The sequence below is a fragment of the Chroicocephalus ridibundus genome, chromosome 8 (genome assembly GCF_963924245.1).
Source record: "Chroicocephalus ridibundus chromosome 8, bChrRid1.1, whole genome shotgun sequence".
NCBI lineage: Eukaryota > Metazoa > Chordata > Aves > Charadriiformes > Laridae > Chroicocephalus > Chroicocephalus ridibundus.
Window position 1 is genome coordinate 18,620,758 of NC_086291.1, and position 22,380 is coordinate 18,643,137.

A 22,380-nucleotide genomic window follows, 5' to 3' on the forward strand; every position below is an offset into this window, starting at 1 on the left:
ACAAACCAACACAACTTACCTTTTCTAACACGTTTAACAGGAGTTCCTGTTCCAGTTCTTTTAAAATGTTGCATTTTGTCACTTGTTGCTATCTGTTCTGGTGAAACAACGTGGCGGGCTTCATAGCTTAGTCCAGCTCTGTGAAGATGTCCTCTGACGTGATTGGACAGTCCAACACCTGTTTCAAAGGTTGCTGGACAGTATGGGCAGGACTTCTTTTCAAGTGACAAATCAGTCCAATGGAAAACTGAATTATGCTTTGGCAATGCTGATCCTACGTTTTCTAAATTCTGAGGATCATGCAAATCATGCAGGAAGTTACTACCCTCAGCATCTTCATAATACTCAAAATAAAAGCCATCATTCTGCTCGTAACTAAGTGAAGATTTATCACCAGCTTCATGATCTTCCATTTTACCTTTGAATATGGGGAATAGGTTTACATGCTCCTGATTAATATCACTGTAAGATTCATCCTCCACAGAGTGTGTAGTGTAATCACATAGTTCAACATTATCCCACGAACTTTCATCCTCCGTTTCATAGCTGTCTTTTTTTTCAGCAGAGTTAAGTTTCTGTAAAACAACAACAGTCATTTTATGCAGAAAATCCGGATAGCAATCCAAATCATCTCCTGTAACAGAGCCTTCCCTCTTGGATTCTTTAACCACTCTTTTTACAGCTACATGCCTACCATCTTTACAGCCTTCCGCCCTTTTGCAATCAAGACTATTTGAATCCATGACAAAACAATTATTACGGGGACTACTCGATGAAGAAAATAAACGTAAAGAACTGACAGAGTTGGACTCTTCCTTTTCTAAATGCAAAGGATAAGAGTCACTAGATTTTTTAATCATCCTGTAGTTTTCATATTTGTGTCTATATAAATAATTACCACTTGTTTGGACACTAGCTTTCTGCTTTGCTGCTTGATGAAAATATTTAGGTTCCTGTTCAATGCTATTTCTAATCAAAAAGGCCTTGTTTTTAGAATTTAGATGGCACACACTTACAGATGACTGTGAAACGCTTTTCCGAGCCTTCTGTATCCTGTAGGGTCTCTTGTGAAGTTTTGCGAAGTTACTGGACTGTGAAGTAGAGCCAAATGATCTTTTTACATCCTGTTTTAAAACAGAGTTCTTTGGAAAAGTAGAAGATTGTTTGATCAACTGTTTTGTCCTGCTACCAAAATCTAAAGATTCTTCTATTATGCCGCCTTTTCTTTTTTCTAGTCTAAGATGGCTACCAAAGGGATCAATGCATGATGCTGGATGCAAATATTCCATGTGTTTTTTTAAAATGCTTCTAGCTGAAGTAGTAAAAGGACACATCTTACACATATATGTCGATGACTTTTTTGAGGATCCTAAATACGGATCTTTCAAGGATGCCTTTTTCTGTGTTTTCCTCTGGGACATGTCGCTACCGATAATTGAACATTTGACTACTGCTCCATGAGCAATCCCTCGATGGCATTCCAGTTCGTTTTCTGTCACAGCCATGAAATTGCATTCCTCACAACAATAATATCTTTTATCTTTTTCATGGGTCTTTGCATGCTGCACAAACGTTTTCGGACAATTGGTACCAAATACACACTGCGGGCACTGTAACCGTGCACTCCTACCCTCATCCTGAAGTTCTTTCAGCTCACGGATTTCTTCCATCAGTTTCTGCCTTCTTTCCTGGTGAATTATCATATGCTTAAGAAGTGAATTACGATCTCGAAATGTCCTTCCACATTCCCTACATGCATAGGGCCTGGGGACATTGAGATGTCGGAAATGACTGTTCCCATCTAAATGGTACATCATATGCCTATGGAGATGTTTCTTCTCCCTAAAATTCACATTGCACTTTGTACAGGGATAAAATGATGGTTCATCAGTACTGAAAGTAGATGGTGATTCAGAATCATTCTGCTCACATTTATTTTTTAAAGTATTGGAAAGAAAAGTGCTTGTGTGAACAGGAGAAGTATCTTCTGCACAGTTACTACTGGGACTATAAATGAGCTGCTGGATAGCATCGACAGCTTCCAGCTCTTCATCTGTGGATTCAGGCTTTACTTTACTCAATGAATATTTTTGCGGTTCTACTATTTGTAGCTCCTCATTCTGCTCTAAGAAGTCAACGTTTAACAGTTTTGATTTACTAGGAATACAACTGGTATCACCAAAACAGTCTTCAGTATAGCGTGTTATCTTACTAACATCCATTTTCCTTTTTCGCTTTTTTTCTAAGCCTACTTTACAGTGAATGGGGGACTTTTCTATTGTTTCTTCATTTGTCATAAGAAACTGTATAAACTCTTTTTGTGGATCCCAGCTGGGATCACATCCCGATCTGAAACCACCTGTACCTGAGGAAATGCCTGTTAATGTATCGACACAATCATCTTTTACTAGTAAATTTTTATCATCCTCACAAACTTCTACTTGGCCTACTAAAGTGCTATCTACACTATTTCCTACTGATTTCTGTGAATCACAACCAATTGAAGCAGAGGTAGGTAGATTTTTAATGGAATGAGTCAGGTTCTTAGCATGTGCTACATCAGGTAACAAAAATAAAACTGGGTGCTGATTTGATTTCTGTGTTGTACTCTTTGCAGGCAGCTGAAGATCATGAACCACTGTCAAAGATGAGCAGGAATCTGTGTGATGACCTACAGGCTGTCCAGTGGTTAATGAAACACCGCCTTTATTCATAATGGAAGTCTTAGTTGAGGTGGAGTGTGAAACTGGTCCATTAACAGCAGTTCCTCTAGACAAGATAAAGTTTTCGCTAGAAACAGTAGGAGCACCAGTGTGTATAAATAGAGAAGCCTGGCCTCCACTTAAGGCTTTTTCAGATCTGTCCCTTGATAGCTCCTCAGGCAGAGTCAATGTACTGTTCTTCTGAAATGAGGTGTCGCTCTCTTGTGGTTTAGGAATGCCACCTTCTTCCTCAGATATGAAATTATCATCACATAGGATTTCTTCTTCTTCTTTAGCACCAGTGACTTCAGTATTTATCTCTAAATCATCCATATTGCTGGTCTGTCCATTAAGTACATTTATACTAAAAAAAAAGCAAGAAAAGAATCAGGCAGTCACAGAAATAAATAAGGGCAGTTATTAAATAAATAATTTACAGTTTTCTTCAGGCTCACCCTTCTTCATGCTGTAATCTAAAAATATGTTTGAACTTTTAAAAAATGTGTGGTTTTTTATTTAGAATACTCAAGACATGTTTAAAATTAATCAATGAAGCAATTAAAAATTATATGTTGCTGTGCTATATTAATAACCATACAGCAAACTCTCACTGCCCAAAATCTTAGTTCAAAAAAAGCCTGAACACCTGTATGCAAGCAAGAGGGGGGGAAATGAGATTGTCAAAAACTGTGCAACTCCATACATTCCACATGTACATTAACATAAACACAGAGTTTATTTTTAGTTGTTTTCTAGAAGTAAAACAAGTTAGGAGTAAAGGCTACCCAGGCATCTGTTCTTCATTTTAGTGATTTTTTTTGGAACAAAAAAAAAAACCCAACACACAACTGCACAAACGTACTTCCCTTTAGCACCTGGGAAACAAAAATAATCTTTAGGTATCTCAAAGTATCACTTTTTTCAAAGTGCTTGTATACAAGTGACCTGATGGTACACAGAAGCCTGCAGAAATATTTACTTTGGTATTAAAGCAGAAAACACAACTGAGCTGATTTCGAACATCTGATTACTGATAGAGACATAGCAAAGGATCAAACTCACTGAAGAAATTAAGTATCTTCCCATTTTCTTCTTGTAAAAGGACCCTACTTGCTTTAAATTAAATAAATCAGATCCTGCTTACGTTACAAGGCCATTTGAAATGATAAGCAAATAAAATAGCATCTTCTCAAAGGTGGAAAAAAAACCACAATTGGAAAGAAACATTTAATTAGGATTTACCTACTAGAAGAAATCACCATGTTGAATCCAGAGCATGACAATAATAGTATCTACTAATACAGATAACTACTACATATTAATTCCCTCCGGGAGGCCTTCTGTACATAAAAATATCTTTCTAGGAGTGACTTCCATTTATACGCAAAATCACCTACCCAATGCTTACTGAGCACAAAGGAGCTGCCTACACATGAAAATCAGTGTGTAACAAATAGGGATGTGAACTTCAGTCTACCCTGGCATTTAGCTCTCTACCTCAGAACACAGTAAGTATAAGGCCTTAACACATCCATCTATGAGCCAGAAACATCTATCTATATTTTACAGACTCACATATTTTACCCTTAAAGAGTACTATTCACTTTGATCTTTTGGGGAATTTGATTGCTGCCATCACACACTTAGTTTCAGTTACTAATTAACATTTTGAATAGAGCTCAGTTAAAAGGAGTCATTACCTAGACTCTTTGAATTAAGATGTTATAACTCACAACTAATATCCATGGCTCCCTGCAATGGTCCTTCATAGAAATCAAGGAAGACCATGCTTGACATCCTTTTTTCCTAAGGAGAAAAAATAACCTGGTTAAATGACACCACTTTCATCTTTATACGTCACACTCTAAGATGAGTCCAACATTTCTATTAGTTTTTCAACTCAACATTATCATAGCTATCCACACAATTCAAAGCTGGCTATCGCGTCATGGAAATTCTCTGTTATTGTGCTTGTTTTGTTTCAAATCAGCAAAAGGCAAAACAAATACTTTAACCTCCTTTAAATTTGTAAAATACAAACCTGAACATAATACAACTTTTTTACTATTTAGAAGATAAAAGTAACTATATTTGGAGTAGAAATATAATGAAAAAATTTTACCATTAAAAAAATGTTTCCTTTTCTACTCAATCATTGAACTAGCCAATTTAGAAATACAGCAATGCTCATGTCAGATGCATAATAAATGCTTAAAGGGTACGGAATACTTTATTGTATTGTTTACCTATAACATACTTTTATGCTAATGTTCTACTAGACGCCTCAGTTTCTCACCTTCCCATTTCTTATATTTTTGCATTTCTTTGCTGTTTTGAGATGGGTCATTTTCCACCACAATAAAGACTTCCAATAAGATCACATTCAAAGCTATCACCCTAAAATGGTGATAATGCAGCACCCAGCAGGAGTCTTTACATCACCTACACAAGTTAGAAATGGGCAGTGCAAACATGCACTAAGAACCAGTAATGCAAAAGTCAATTAAAACAAGTGAAACCCCCGAGAACCCACAACAGCTCCAACAATTTTACAGCTGAATATTGTAAGCTTCATATAGTGTCAGGCAGCAGAGTACGAAAGCGTTCATAAAAAGTTTAAAAGAAATTTAGTAAGCCAATTTTGCTTGAAAGATGTGGTCTTCCTTGTTTTATTACTGCAGAGGTAGACAAATGTATGCTCAGTCAATCTGAGAGCCTATATTAGCTTTTCTCAACAGGAAGCAACGTTGCTAACGAAGTGGTAAATTCAGTGTTAATGAGTGGCTTCACTGTTACCACCTCTGAGGTAAAACCTTCCATGTTCCAAGTTCCACCCATCTGTTCTGGTGTGAGGGGTTCAGAGGAAGAACAGACGCTTCCCATTTAAAGCAACTTCAGCGGTAGCCCCAAAACAGCAGGGAGGCAAACTGAGAATATCGTGCCTGCCTGGAGACTGCAAACCTCATTATCAGAATGGCTCCCGAAAACTTCTCACAGGTTTACGTGATGAAGACAAAACCATGTTGCTCTACGTACAAAACCATGCTGACGCTAAATATTAGTGTTAAAGCTTAAGTTAAAAAGGTGGCTGGGGGACCATATGATCACCTTTAAACTGAGACTCTCTTTAGAGTTCTCATAAGCAATATCTAAAAACATTACACTGTGCACTCTTGTAAGAGACTCCTTTCCATATTGTGTATTTATGGAGATTGTGAACTATTCCATATGGATCTGATTAGTAGTCTTCTATGGTAATACAGCTGTCCCTACAGATTTCAGTCTTTGAATCAAGCCTGAAATGCTTACTGTATCAATAATATCGCTGTTACATTTTAATAATTTTCTGCTAATTATCACATTTTTTTCCAGCTATCAGGGTGGCACCATTCACTATTTTATGTGCAGGACAACAAGAAGAAAGTTACCAGTTTTAATAGCATGGTATTAAATAAACGTATAAAATAGTATTTTTAAATTACGGTAATTTAGAGTCAGCAATGCTTCATTATCTACTCCATGCATAGAAATTTACGCAGCAACAATGACAGGTGTAACTAGACACATGCAAGGAAACATTCCACATAATGCCATCATTTTTGAGGAAATGTTAACATCTAATTCGTACCATTCAGGAATCGCAACACTCAAACTGAAATATTACCTAATCTCAACGCTGGGGGAAAAAAAAGAAAAATCAATCATTGTAACAATTCAGATTTAACTAAGTCTACACGATATTCTTTGGGTATTTCCATCACAGTTTTAAAATTATCTTCTCTGTACCATAACAGAAATACACAAACTATTAATTCTGTCAAAATATATAGTAATTAATCTTTAGTGTATTTGAAAAGTAAAACACTGACATGAAACTTCAAATTTGTTGCAAATAGTGCTTGTTATCCTCTACCAGGGCAATCACTATACAGTTGAAGTGATTTTTATTTAAGCACATAGTGCAATATACCTAGATCTGTAAGTGTAAAAATGGCAATACTCAAAATTCCTACTCAAGTGTTCACAATCCCAGGCTCATACTTTTAAAACACACTTTATCTAAAATGCTAGGCCAAATTCAATCCAATTATTTCAGTTAAGCCTAGAATGACTGTAGTGCAGTTACACGATACTCTATTTATTATACAGGAATTATTTCATATTCAAAAGCAGAAAACAACCAATTACTTAGACAACTAAGCCACATTCCATCCCTATTTAATAATTACTTTTACATTTACATATTTTTAAAAATTGTTTTTCTTCATAAAATATCAGTTTTCTAAATTGTAATGAGTTCTGCAGATACGACTGCCTGTGGCCAGATAGTCTAAGCATTAAAAAAGTGTAAGGTCAGATCTATCTTCAAGCTGACAGATCATCATTTAAATGCCTTAAGCTAATCTTATTGTCTCAAAAATCTTGAACATCAGTATTTTTGCAAACTATCAGCACTTGCTATAACACCCTTACTACACTACATCTTGAGGTTACTACAGAAGAAATGAGGTGATAATTGCATATTAACATAATTATTCAGTAATCCCTCTGAGCAAGCTTCCTAGGTCACTCAGTAATTCAGGTTAGATGCAACCTTCCTGTCATCAGATCTATGCTGTCCACTTTCTGTTCATTAATAATTCTTTTTGATAGGAATGTACGTAATTCCATTGTTCTATGTACATTATTAATTGTATTTATTACCAGTAGGCTTACGACACTTCCAAGTTCTTATTTCATAATGACAACTTTCGCTATGTAATAGGGTCACACACCAAATTAAGAGTATTGCCTTCATACTAGTTCATTAAAACTTATACTCCAGTGCTAAGTGTACTATGCTGTTGCCTACTAGTTGGAGATTTGTCAGTTTCTGTTACAAACCCCACTTTATTTTACAAGGTTTTACAATAGATTTGAAAGCACACTGGAGCTGAAAAATTAAGATGGAACAATTTGGTTGAGTACGTGAAAAGCATGAAGTGCTTTTACGTGTTTTGATAACAAGTTTCTCATTAAATTCATAAATATAAACCAATGAGCTAAAGCACAGAATGACTATTAAGTGGCACAAAAACTTAGAAGCCACCTCCTCAATGGACTGAATTCACTCAGCCTAGTTAAAGTAACTGAAGAAAAATAGCCTTTTGGCAGTGCTGTAACGAAGGGAAAAAATACACTTGTCCTGTGCTAAGTAACTCCTTGTAAGTCAAGTTCTTTAAGCAGATTTGTGAATAACCAGGACACTCAATATTTAAGAGATAGGAAAGGTGTTTCAGGTTTGTACTGTTCCCATTTAGATTTTTCTTCAAGACTTTGTTATGAAATAGAGAAAATTAACAAAACCTATCATCTTATCCACAAGCAGTCCTGTAGTAAAGGTTTCTCAAATGACAGATGGTAGTAAAGATGATGGAACCAAAGTCCCATATTTTTAGGCAATAAACATCAGACCAGACAGAGCAAGCTGAAGTACATCATGGCACAGGACTAAAGAGACATCTCCTTCTATTTTGCCCCATTATGCAGTCTACTCCATCAACTTAATCGTGGCAAAGGTCAAGCATGGAGCTTCCATCAAAACTGAAATGTTTAAGAACCTCTGGAAAACAACGGTTCGTACAGAGTAATCGAGGAACTAGTAGTGTATCAGCATAAACCAGACACGTCTTAAGAAAAAAAAAAATCAAGTTATTTAGAGGATAGCTGGACAATATTTACACTAATGCACCCAGTTCACCTCTCCCCAGTCTTGTGTTTATCTAGCAATATGAATACCCAAAGTCAATAAAACCATGATACTTTGATCATTAGAAGAACACCTATTACTCGTTTTCCACTTTATCTCTTCTTAAAAGCTATCTAGATCCACCCACCCTTCAGACAGAAATAGACCCACAAAGCCTGACAACCGGAGGATGAGTCAGTGACTCACCTTGTCTTCCTCCAGCTCCTATCTGAGTTTGCAAATTAAGTTGTTGAAAATAGATTCCCTTCTGCACGGCAGAGACACTATTTGTAGATTGCCTTACTTAGCTTTGAAACCTAGAAATTCACATGAATATTTCTGGATTTTTTTTTTAAACTTCTGTAGTGAAGAGACAGCTTGTTTAATATGCACACTACCACGAGTACTGCTCTCCCACACCTACTTTACATTCAAGTATATGGTTATTAATATAACCATGGTCTAAGGAGTTCCACTGAAAACTAGTTATCTTCAATTCAGATCCACAGCTGTTCACATGAAAACACAAATATTGGGAAACTCTCATAGCTAATCAGACTCTTCTATTAAAAATTATTCTTAAAGCAGCAAGAAAAATTACTGATACAACACTAAGAAGTTGTATTATGCCTGAAGAAAGAAATACAAAGCTATTGCCACCCGCAGTATAACCTTATAAATCTGTCAACCTTACTGTTGACAGATTACCAAGTTGTCAGTATCTCTGTGGAAAAAGTTGACCAAAGAGAAACTCTGAATTATAGAGGAGTCATCACACAAAAGCATCCATCTTGTCAGTAAGATTATACTCAGGAACATCAAATCTGAAGCACACTTTTTCAGAAAGTTTATTTACCTGAAACTTTGATTCTAATGAAACAATTTATTTAAAAACTTTGTGTCGGGTAGTAAGGAAAAAAAATGTTTCTTTAAAAATGTCAACATTTCAGAAACTTGATTTGTGATCTAAAATGTTTAAGAGTGATATTTTAACATCTCACATGTGAAAGGAGTCAGTACACAAGTGAAGAATGACCACCTTACAATTCAGAAATCGTAGAAGAGAATACCGTTACTGCCACCGACCATTCTTAATCTTATTCCTCTAATATTGATTTGCTTGGGAAAATAAACCAGTTTGTCACAATGGGGTGCATCATGCTAAAATTCAATACTGAAATCAATAAAATAAATGACAATACAATTTAAGTGTCACAAGGATCAGATGTATGACTTAAAAAAAATACTCTTCTAGTTTTAAGTGCTAATGCAGCAGTTTAAGATGGTTTCATCAGTAGAGACTTTTCAAAGTGAATTAGGTATTTCAAAAAGATGCCTAGCCAGTACAAAAATCCAAGACTCAATCTGATAACTTCAGAACAGTCAGTCACACATTGTCTGGCAACTCCACGGGCTCCCCTAACTCCCCTCAGCACTCCACATAGAAGACAGACAAGTACTTAAGACTGCGCATTCCTGCAGCTTTGTCTAATTTGGATTTTCAGTAGTACGATCTAGTTTGAATTGCACTGCTGTTAAGTTTCTATTAAAGATGAGAACTACAATCAAATATTGATTTTTCCTAAATGCAGGCATAGATGGTAATGACTAGCAGCATTCCAGTAAGAGACATAGAAGTTTGAAAAACACAGACTTAATGCCCTGCAATAGTACACACTATTTCTCTCCAGAACTGTTCCCTTACTTACTTCTACGTGCATAGATAAATTCTTCTCCTTTGTCAATCTCACGTGCTCACACCTCTACTCAGCTCTGGTAAGGCTGCATCTGGAGTAGCGTGTACAGCTATGACTGCCCAGGCCAAGAGAAATACGGAGCTATTGGAGAGAGTCCAGCAAAAGGCCACTAAGACAATTAAGAGACCGGAGCATCTCATATGAGGCAAGGCTGACAGAGTTAGGACTGTTCAGCCTGGAGAAGAGAAGGCTCAGTAGGACCTCATCAACGTGTACAAACATCTGAAGGGAGGGAAGAAAAAGACGGAGTCAAACTCTTTCCAGTGGTGTTCAGTGATAGGACATGAAGCAATAGGTATAAACTAAAATACATGAGTTTCCATCTAAAAACAAGGAAAACTTTTTTCCCGTGCGAGTGACTGGCACAGGTTGCTCAGAGAGGGTGTGGAGCCGCCATCCTTGGAGACATTCAAAAGCTGTCCAGACACGGTCCTGAGCAAGCTGCTCTAGGTGATCCTGCTTAAGGCAAAGGAATGGATAAGATCTCCATAGTTCCATTCCAACATTGTTCTGTGATTCTGTTTTAGTACGCTTTGCTACAACAGTATCCCAGTTCCCACTTACTTGACTCCTCTTTAGAGTGCTCCATATGCTCAGACTATTCACTTTTTCCTTTCATTTAAAAATATCAGCAATATAGGCACAAGAATATTTGAATTAAGAAAAAAAGTTTTCAACCACTAACTTCAGACTTATTCTGACAGCTTAAGAGAACTACACAAAAATAATTAGGTATACAGCAAAAGTGCATTTTCTCTATCCCAAGTTATGTAGAACATATTCACAGCAAAACTATACTTTGATGCCCTTCTCCCTTCTATCTCTCTTCCAGTGTTCCTGTTTTCCAGAGTTCTCTCACTAAATAAAATAATATTATCACTCACTAAGTGAAGTAGTATTATCACACTCAAGTTTATATATAAACATGCAGTTCACAAGTCCCACCTCATTTTCTATTGGTATTTCTACAATTCAGGACTTTCCACAGGATGAATCCCTCTTCTATGTCACGATTTACTTAGATGCCTTCTTGATATGTCACACATGTCTTGATATGGCCTAAGGATGCTGGATTCTCAATGTCGGCTTTTCAGGCAATATAATAAAAATATTTCCTCCTCACAGAACCCACTCCCACCAGCAATGCTGTTCTAACTCCAGTCATAGTGAGTGAGACATTTCAAAGAGCACATGTTTAGGAAAGACCTTGCATTCTTCCAGGCTCTAGTCTCACCACTACAGTCCTTACATGGGGGATAATACTAAAATGAAAGACCTGCTGTCATTGCAGAAGATTTTGGCTTGCAGAGAAGCGGAAGCAGTCTCAACATGGAGCCATATGCTGTCAAATTACTGTGTTATACATTGGAATTACGCTTTTCTTTGCAGCAAAGCCAATTAAAATAGCTCCTGCCTTCCTCCACTCCCCCACGTTCCTTCTTTCCCACTTTATCAACAATTTCATTATCCACTTTAAAAAGCTGGGACCCACACACTGCTGAATCGGCACAACCGAGACGCAACAACTCTGAGTAAGGGCACAAACCTTTACTAACTTGGCTGACAGGAAAATCTACAGGGGAATCTTTTCCTAAAATTTATATCAATAAATAAAAAAGTGAAAATACAGAGAACATTTCAGAAGGCAAAAAAGCAGGTTTGTCAGTCCTCTAACTGCGAAAGACAACATTATGAAGAACACTAACATGAAGCAAGTTTTATGTTCTAAAATTACTTGAAGTACATTACTCAACTGAAGTAAAATGCTAGAAGTAAATGCTAAAATAATTCAACTGGGGAACATTAAATACATCTTCTGAGAATACTATTAACACAAGAAACACTCTTAAATTACATATTAGACATGATAGCTAGATTTTCCATAGAGACATACAAATGCAAATACTTCCAGTAGGTTAAATAAAAAGCATTTTCATTTCTAAAACACATCAGTAACTTTTAGAAATTTTAAAACAAATCTACTCCCCCTTAACCTATAGTTTTACAGAATCAAAGTCACTTTATCTGCTCAGAAACAAGTGCTTTTGAAGCCAGGTACTGCCACCAAGTGGTGGTGAAATTCTGTATGCAAATCTAATTACTCCCCACATAGAGCACACGTAACTGAAAACATTCCCCCAGCCGCCAAACATGAGCCATGGAGTACTAACACAAAGACATTTAAAATTAACCGAAGCAGAACTTACAGAATTTTCATATCCAAATCTAAAACTGACTTTCAATTTAAAGCAAAGGTTTTTCCTACAATTCGGTCTTTTTGTTCAGACACATTGTGTGAGCAGTTGGGTAAAGAACCCTGTCTTCCAATACAACTATAGCAATGAACTGATTCTAATAATTAGCTGTTTTCCATTACTCTGTACACATCCCCAGTGATTACAATTACACGGCCACAGAAGTCTTACTTTCACCATAATCCCAAACTTCAGAGAAAGGTGAATTCAGTAACTGAAGCAAAAGATCTCTTAAGGTATAATCATCCAGCTTGTTATCTGGATAAGCTATTCAATGTACAATTGTTAGTATATAAAGATCACAACCAGAATGGGAAGTATTTTTAGAAGTCAGGTATATTTGACTATTTTTGCAGGAATATTTCTCAAGTTCATTAAACGATATTGTTAGTTACCTGCATGAACTAGTCCTGAAGTGTCAGTCCTACAGATCACAGATGAAAACATGTATGACAACATGATGCTCCATAACGGACTGTCAGTACAACTTTCTTAAAGACAACATTAAAAAACAGTTTAACCCAATTTTATTGAGACAGATCTTTGAACATGACACACCTTTCAACTCTGGAAAAATTCAGACCTTATTTCCTATTATATTAAATAAAAGTTGTAATTCTTTTTGCCCAGCGGGACCTGAAACACATCTAGCAATTTCTCATGCTTTTTGCTTTTTTGGCTGATAAATTTGCTGTACATATTTTAATAGTATCACAAATTTTAAGATTGTCTCTCCTGCTAATGTAGAGACTTCTTAACTCCTAAAGCATGCTATCTTTCCCAATTACAAAAAGACTACCTGGAATAAACACTCTGCTTTTAGTCATTTAATTTAGAACCTTAGCGTAATGAATTACATTAGTGATACTCACTCATCCTTACCAACAAACCGGCTCTTGTAATCCTCTATATTCTTCCAGTAATCAAGGGTTAAAAAGCTAGTATGAATGTAAGTAACAGTGCCAGCTAGGTAAGGCCAAAACCCCACCTTTACCTTTTTAGACTAAGAACAAAAAACTGTCAGTTTGGAGAAAGTTATCATCCTTACTGAAGGACATATGAAATAAAGAGTTTTTAAAAGACCTGAAGCTATATAACTGTACATGACCAGACGAACAGACAAAACTCTTAATTCCAAGTGATGACAAAAGATAAGGTAACTCCCCATATAATTAGTTTTTGGTTGGTTGGTTGCTGTTTTTCTTTTTTAAAAAAAGTCATCATCATCAGTGACTTAATGGCAGAAAACTCGACGTCATGTTACCAGGATAATATAAACAAGATGAAAATCCTATGAGATTCCGGTCTGAGCCAAATTAACACAAATCCCACACATGCAAATTTATCCTGTGCAGAATTCTGTATATAACCTATCCTTCCTCAACATCTGTGGTGCTATTATTCATTTATTACATCATCTACTTTTAGGTAAAGCAATACTAAATACGTTCAAGACAGTTTCTGGAGACACGTCTGATTTTGCCTGGTACCTCAAATGCTTAAAATCTGACCTCACTCTACACACTGTTACAGGGAAATTCAGCACAAGCATCTACCTTCTGTAACGTTTCCTGTTACACAGAAGTGTGACCCATTATACTGTTAACACATTGAGACCAAGGTTATTTTTTCCTAAATTTTTCCCCTATTTAAAACAAGATAGGCCCTCCTATGGAGCTCAGAAGATGCAGTCCGCAAGTCAGAAAATCTAAACCCAAAGACTACAGTTATCCCAATAAAGTACATTCAGTGTTTGCAGGAAAATGAATTATGTGAAATTAAAAGAACTAAAACCCCAAATCCCTTACTCAAAGAAAACCCACATGGAAAGCACACTAACAAGAGTCATTAGGAAATGCATTCTGGTCAAGAGTACAAGAAAAATGTTTCAGCAAATCATTAAATCACATGTTCTGCTGTTGCTTTAAGTGACATAAGCTTACAAAAAAGGACAAGTCTGCACAGAGTTGTCCGAGTTAAGTTAATTGTTTAGAAGCCTGCAAGATGCTGCAGCCAGTACACTCATGAGTGGAGACAGAAAACAGAGGCAGTTGGGAAATGCAGGTTGTTATTTAAAATTAAGTCTTTCAGTCATCTTTGCTGCCCTTCTCTGAACCTTCTTCAGCTTTGCCATGTCATTTTTCAGTCACAGGGCTAGATTAGTACTCAAGAAGCAACATACATTGCAATGCAATGCATCTGTGGTACACCACAAATTTATATAACCAGATCTCATTTTTGCTTTGTTCCCCGATAATGCATAATATTTTTGTTGATTTACTGACTATCCAGTTGTCATTTTCACAGAACTGTCAGAACCCCAAGATCTCCTCCAAGCAGTAACAATACTGATCAGACTGCATTACACTGTTTCCATGTATTCTTTTACACATTTTTCTGTCCTCTTGTTATGTATGCAAGAGTACAGGCTTTCTCCTCAGAGATCAGCTTTCTTCTATTATACACAGCTACCCACTGTTAAGGCAAGAGGTCTTTGCCATTTCATTCAGAAGAATTCATGCTTAAAGAACATATTCAGTTATTTATATATTAGACTTCTCAACTAATTTTCTGCATTTAAACCAGTAACGAGGTAACACATACATTAAGGAGAGAAGAACATAAACTGTAAGCATTAAGTACTGAAAGCATTAGAAAACAGAGGGAACAATCTAAATCTTACTGTGAATTCAAGTCCTCTCCCTAGCTGCACTTCTTGTTTTATACTCATCCTCAGATAAAGAGAAGTATTTCCTTTCGCAGCATTATATTTATTCCTAGTTTCAAAGCAGCACATTCTAGAAACCTGTGAAGTCAGGCTAAGGCAGGAAACATCCTTTACGCATAAGTATATGCGGGCTACACTTTTATTTGTTCATAGTATTGTATGCTTTTAATTGTTCATAGTTCAGAAAAATTTACAATCGAAGTACTGAATCAGTTATACATTATACAAAAGAACAACACTGAACAGAATAGTTACTGAAATTCCCCACAAAACGTTCTGCTATAATCAGTATTTTGAAGTTGACAGCAGTAGCTCTAAAAAAAGTCTCATCAGAGCAGAAGATACAAACAAACAGGTCACGTCTATTTTAAAAAGCACGCACTACGTTTTTAAAGTTACATTAAGTCTACATATTAATTGGAGATTAGAAATGAAGAACAAGCTCATTTGAGCAAACGGGATCTCCCTCTCACCTCTTCAAAATACCAAGTCACCACAAGCAGCTGTATTCTGAGATGGCATATTAGTCAAACAGCAAGCAGGAAACCCAAGAAACCCGCTTTTGTTTGTTAGAGAAGCCTATGTACACCAGTCCATCATGCCCTGTCTCACAGCAGAGTTTACCAAACTGTGGGGTCTTACCTAAAGATATTCTTGAAAGACTCCAGCTGAAACAGACTAAAGCAAATTGCTTTTTATTAAATGTTTCACATAATTTCAAGTGAATTCAATAGAATATCAAGTAACATGAAGAGAAACAAAATCTGGGCTTAAATTCCTTTTTCTCACAATAATTGCAGCGGGGGGGGATGAGAGGAGGAAAAGAAATGCCAAAGTTACAGAAAATTTTTCCTAGACGGACATGCTGCAATTGCAAAGGGACACAAGTTCTACAGCTCATGAGTACCAACATTAAGCTTCATATACTTTGTCTTTCAAATAGCTCCCCAAAGGGTTCCTAAGGGCAGGAGTGGGGGGGGGGATCCTAACAGATTTTGATTATTAAAAATTTGAAACGCTATTCTGTTAGGTGGTGAAATTTCCCACACGGTTATTTATTAATAGAATAAGTGCAAGTTTAACATGGTGCTTTGACAATGCAAAGTACAATTTCCGTACTTTGAAACCAGGTGGATGATATGCAGAGGATGAAATTGATTTGAAGTACTCATAATTTTGGCTCTCAACAGCTAGCAGAATGCCTTGATAGCCTTTTTGACTATAATAGTTTATTCAAGAAAAGCATAAATATAATAATAATAATCTTAAAGTATTAGGGGGTGTGTGTGTTTTATTCCCACTTTGCTATCATAGAAGTCTATGTCCATAAATTACGGTAAGCAAGATACAAGTTTCAGTAAAATTTTCACTGACCACTTTTTCTGAGTGTTTAGCAGTATACATTAATAGATCCGAAGGATTTGGAGAAAAAAAAAAAACAAAACACCAAAAACCCACAAAACTTCTACTTACCTTTGTTTGTTTGATTTGCATTAAGCTGCGGGATCTACTTCCACATTAAAACAAACCTGCAAAATAAAACAAGCTGTCATTGTTTTCTGCTTGTGTTCGAGACTATTAGACAAGACAGGCAAGGCTACATGGCTACGTATGTATTCTATCAGTTTTGTCTCAGGACAGAATTATGAAAATTCCAGTGGTCAAATATGTATTTAATTTTCAAGTAACACAGATGTTGGTGTTTTAATTACAAAAAAAAAACCAACCAAAAAACAAACCAACAAAAACCACCAAGAAATCATACCAAATATACATATGCCATTAAACTAAGTGAGCAGAACAGGGGGGAAAAAAGTTCCACAGCAAGGAAACCTGCATTTTCTGTTCGTGCCCTGAAAGCCAGCTATCTTAAGTTCCCTGAATGGGGAATGAAGCACAGAAAGGAAATGGTTACAAATGAAAGCTTTTTAAAAATTGTTTTATCAAAACCAGTCAACGTATCTGAAATTAAGTGTTGGAGGGTTTTAAATCTTAGCCTCACTAATTCCTCGCCTTTCCTAGGACAAAGTTGTGTTTATTATTTTAAAGCTAGCTGGTCCACTTTAAAATCATAACTTACCTTGCCTTTATGAAGGCTGAATAATGTCAGATTAAATGCTCTAATTTCAGTTTTGCTCATGGATCTTTAACAGAACTAACTATACAAGGAAATTTTTCACTTCCTAGTTGGAGATACTAGACTATATAACATTTGGAAGAGACTCAAAATTCTTTAGTCAGGTTTTACAGTAATATTCACACACCTAGAGAAGCAAAAGTGTTATTTTCAAACAGCAGTGGAGCCCAACTGTATGTTACAGAAGGTAAATGTAAATGTACAGTTAAAAACACCACAAAATACACCCTGCATGTTTGAAGAGCCAAAATACCTTCAAAAAAAATGGGAAAGAAGGTCTATGTAGGCTTTACATTAACAAACACTAAGATCGGCACTAAACCAGACACCTCAGTGAACCTCTGCACATCAGCTGGGCAGAGTCAACCCCAGACTAACACTTCTCTCGCTACAAGTAAGAACTACATCAATGACTGTGCCCCCATGCAAAATGATCTCACAACACCACCGTAGCAATTCTCACATCTCCTGAACATTGCAATTAGCTAAACATTAGCAATAACTGTTCTCAACATAGATTTCATGGTTTGTGATTCAAGTGCAGACAGACTCCTTGCATCAAAGGATTTCGGCGCAAAGCCCAGACAACCGTAGACCAGTGTGGCAGTACCGCAGGCTGTCACACAACTCCTTACTCACTGCAACCGCTTTGGCATGGACACACATGACTTCAGACCGAGCCATTTACTCTGTTGACATAACATGGGAAGTCCTACCCTACGCTGCCTATCTGGAGGGCATGTGCTCTTCTACTCACTGAATGTGCTCTTGGGAGGAAACTTAAATGCAAGTACTCTTGAATGTAAGTACTCTTTGGTTCACAGGCAGCTCACACATCACTTGGACCAAGGGGCTGGCCACCGCAGCCCTGTGTTACAAACTTCAAAGGGCCCTGCAGAATTAACTCCCCTTTTTGGGATTTCAAACACGGTGGCATTCAAAGCTCCACCCAATGGAAGACAGCATGTGCAGCAAACATCTTGATGAAGGCAATCAATCCGCATTTTAGGCTCAACTACTGATAGTATTAAGACTTTCACTGTTTAAAACGAGTAAACGTACAGCACTTAACCAACACTCACCTCTCAAAGGTCTTTCTGCTGTCAAGGAAGATTCCTCTCACTCCAGCACAAACAATCAAACTCTAACACCTCATTTCAAGGGTGTTGACATTTGGAATAACTGAGGACCTGAAATTCTTTACCAGCAGATCCAAGAGAAATAGTTCTCCAAGACTCCTTAGGGAAAGGCAAAGATTTCAAAATCACAAATGCTTTGGCTCCGATTTTCCTGTCTTAATTCTCATTATCAGGAAAGGAAGTGAGAATGAAAGCCTCGCTCTCCCTCACCAGGTAATAAAGACAGCATCAAAAGGGACTCAGAAGCAGGTAAGAAATGTAGTTACAGAGCATTCACCCTGAGGCCTTGCCATTCCAGTGGTGAAAAGGGGCCCACAGCAGGTAGAAGGACTGCTGTAAAATGGTTAGGCTTCTGATCACCGATAAGCAGCTGCCTGTTCTGATAAGGGCAGGAAACAGGAAGTGGAAGAAAACTGCAACGGTGGAGACAGGCGATATCTCAGAGGTACCCCCAGCAATGGACTGAAAGCGCTTAAAGGCATAAGCATTTCTCCCTAATCAGTAAACGTGAACCAAGGCCGGTTCAGTGCTCGCAATGATCACCTTGCCCAGTGACAAAACCGAAGCAGCGTACCAATGATACTTCTATTCATGCAACACACGAAAAAGGCCAAAGTAGGCACAAGAAGTTCTCCAGCCTGTACACAATGACAAAGTCACATCTGCGGGTCTTGCTCAGAGACAGAAGTACAACCCCCAGGTATATCTGAGCTACAGACACAAAGAGATTCTCAAAAAGCATTTGCTTGAGGAATAATTTTTGAGGCTGTATACACAGGGTGTAAAATAATTGTTACAGATAATCACACTAGACTAGTTAAAATTTTTAATCTTACTGGCTTAGCTAGAGACCAGCTACGAAAGCTTCCATAATCCTGCGTTCCCAGGCGAACAACAGTTACAGTTGCTACTTCAGAAGTCAGGTTCAGACTGTTATCAGAACAACTAAAAGAACTACTTTCACATCTATAAAGATAGCACAAAAGATTTTATCTATTACTCTTGCATCAAGCTTATAACCATTCACAAGACAAGGTTTATAAAAACAATTGATCTGAGGTCAAATGTAAGTTACTACACAAAACTTGCCTAATTACTCCTCTTGTCATCAGAGCTGGATCTTACGTCAAGACTAAATTTACTTTTATTCACTTTCTGTTTACATTATTAGTGCCCTGTTTGCTATAATAAAGTATCTCCTATAACATGCTCCTCTTTGGGGAAAACGTTTGAGAAACACTAGAATGCAAAAGTGGATAGTGAGTGAATAAAATTTGCAGTAACCCTGACCGAGTTCTGATCTAATTATCTACTGCTTAGCCCTTGTTTCCTAACAGATCTGCGATAACTGACATTTCTACATCTATCTCGGAAAAGACACTTAACCATCTTTAACCACCACCTTCTCTTGAAGCGATTGCAGTCAGGAGTGTAATTCATAGAGAATTTTTTTTGTGTTTTTTTTGTTTGTTTGTTTGGGGGTTTTTTGTTGATGTTTGTATTTTTAAATAGACTTATAATGTAATATAAAACTATCTTTTTCCCCCCATAGCTGATTACGCTTGTGGGGAAGGAAGGAAGAAGAAATAAAGGCTAGAATAAACTACTCTACAGGAATGACTTTTGTTGGTATAAGCTGTGGCTAAACAGTCCATTTCACCAGTTTAACGTAAAACCACAGCAAAACGTTTGAAACTAGTCTTGACTTCAAGCACTTTCTGGGACTTACAAAATGTGATTAGTTGATTGACCATTTACATCTATTAGGATACTGCCGTCACAGCATTAAAATCTGCTAAATTTGAAAGCCAGGGAGAGAAGGGGGGGAAGGCAAGAAATTTCCTTCAAATATCTGATGCAGCTCTGGAAAGTGTCCGCAATCTTACAGAAATCTAATAACCCTAAGAATCAATACAGGAAAAAACAGACAGTGGAAAGCAGAGATTACTCTACAAAAAGGCTATTACAAGAAGCCCAGAAGAAGTTCCAGCTAAAACTGTACACACAACTACCAAGGATAAAATAATCTCAGAAGAGGACTAAAAAAGCAAAAACGTAGCTGACAATAGTCTCCTAAATCAGTTAATACAGCTGAAAAACTCTTTAAATGTAAGCCTATACTGCCACTTTCCCAACCTTTTCAACAATGACCTTGCCTGTACAAAATGTAGTTTCCTGTTTTCTGTCTGCACAAGTTTTGATGCTCGTCAATTTCTATTAAAAAGTATAAAAATAACTTAATCTACATTGAGTACCCACAAATACCTGGAACTAAGATTCAGTGTAGATCAATTTAAATTTACTCGAATTTAAACATGAGGTTTTCTAAAATCACAGATTTAATTCCCTTTGAGAATTTGTAAAATTCTCTCAATCTATGCTATTCCAACCTTACTTTAATCAACTGAAATTAGAAATGTTACAATCAAATTCACCAAAAATAAATTTACAAAGGAAAAATAACAATCACTCTTCTTGTAACAGTTAATGCAAAGCGATATTTAAGTGCCAGTACCCTACTGAAGCCTGAATTATCCAGAAGTCAAATTAAGCAAAAACTTAACACTTCACAACATGAAGAGACAAAATTTAAGTCCTTTTACTGGAAATGCTTCTGACTTCAAAGAATCTGCAGTAACTGAACAAGAGTGAGCAAGCAAGGGACTGCAAGAGAAAAGACTGCCTCCTGCATTTTGAATCTCCTGCTAGATTTTGAGAGTTGTCTGAAAAATAGTTCAAAGAAGCTACAGTTCTTCCTTTGTCTATTCATCAGAGTAAAAGCCACATGCACAGTTCCCAAAGCTGTGGTAGGGCTTTCACGTGGAAGTGTTGAAATCTCTCTTTTTTCTACTTAGAGAAAGTTTTGCTTTTTGACAACACCCCATATGGGATGGTGAAGCACTTCAAGGAGAAGTGTGTCAGCATAGGAAACAAACACAACTGATCATACCTCAGACTGTGAAGCTATTTCAGTCCAAACAAGATTACAAGTAGACAAATGCAACATTAATAGGAGTACCACAGTAGGGGAAAAAAGCAGTCAAGAGAGTAGCTTGAATGGAAAAAAAGAACTTGTGTTTTTACCATCAAGTCAAACAACAAATTTAATTATTATTTCAAAAATCTCTATTATGTAAATTGAAAAAAAAAATGGAAAAGCTATCAGAGGGAAAAATATTCTAGGTAAACTGGGGTTTGGACTAACAAAACACATATTGGTCAGAAAGGTTACTTTTCTCTCCATCACTAAACAGATAAAGAAGTAAGCATTTAAAGATCTACGCAGCAGGCAAACAACAAAGATGGAAAGATGTCTACAAAGCAGCAAGGGGAAGACAACATAACTTAAGAGCTGTTTGCTTTGAGCATACGTTATCCAGTAAGCAAATATGTAAAGGTCCACATAAAAATGAAAGCATCATAAAAGCACTAAACTGAAGCATCAGTTTAAAGATGGAGTTCTGAAAATATTTAGAACATCAAGGCCTTAAGAGAAAAATATTAATATATTGTTTCTGAAGGTTACTTATCAATGCAGTTTCCCCCTCAGCTGAGATTAGTTGTAACATTCTAAATATCATTGATATTTAGTAAGTTTACAGTCCATAAATAGCCAACTAAATTGAATGCCATTATTCGCAATGAGAATCACCATGAGCAATAAGCTGCAGAGAAATAATTCACCACTTTCCTTTATCATTCCTCTACCAGTTAAAGCTACAGATCAACATACCACTTGCATAATAAACACATGTACACTTTCAGTCATCTTTCAGCCTATTTATCTTAGCCACATGAACTAGCTCTTGATTTGCTGCATTTGTAGATCTCATATATAACAGCTTCTCTCAAATAGGAAAAGCTTAAAGCACAGAATGACATCATCTCTCCATTCTGCTCCAAACTACTAATGGCACTGTGCATAACCTTGGCA

The 22,380-nt window shown here is 36.7% G+C and overlaps 1 protein-coding gene across 13 annotated transcripts in view; it reads right to left on the minus strand.

Moving 5' to 3' along the window:
* Nucleotides 1–22,380, minus strand: part of ZNF644 (zinc finger protein 644) — a 52,523-nt gene that overhangs the window by 12,914 nt on the left and 17,229 nt on the right. For 4 of the 13 annotated variants that reach the window (XM_063343062.1, XM_063343060.1, XM_063343057.1 and 1 more), the window contains exons 2-4: nt 16,644–16,699; nt 4,403–4,508; nt 20–3,066 (exon numbers count right to left, since the gene is read on the minus strand). In XM_063343062.1, coding sequence (XP_063199132.1) covers nt 20–3,035 — 3,016 coding nt within the window. In that variant the 5' untranslated portion in view covers nt 3,036–3,066; nt 4,403–4,508; nt 16,644–16,699. Of the gene's footprint in view, nt 1–19; nt 3,067–4,402; nt 4,509–10,139; nt 10,382–16,643; nt 16,700–18,389; nt 18,409–22,380 lie in introns of those variants that run through there. The other 9 variants (XM_063343067.1, XM_063343059.1, XM_063343058.1 and 6 more) reach the window with 5 other exon arrangements.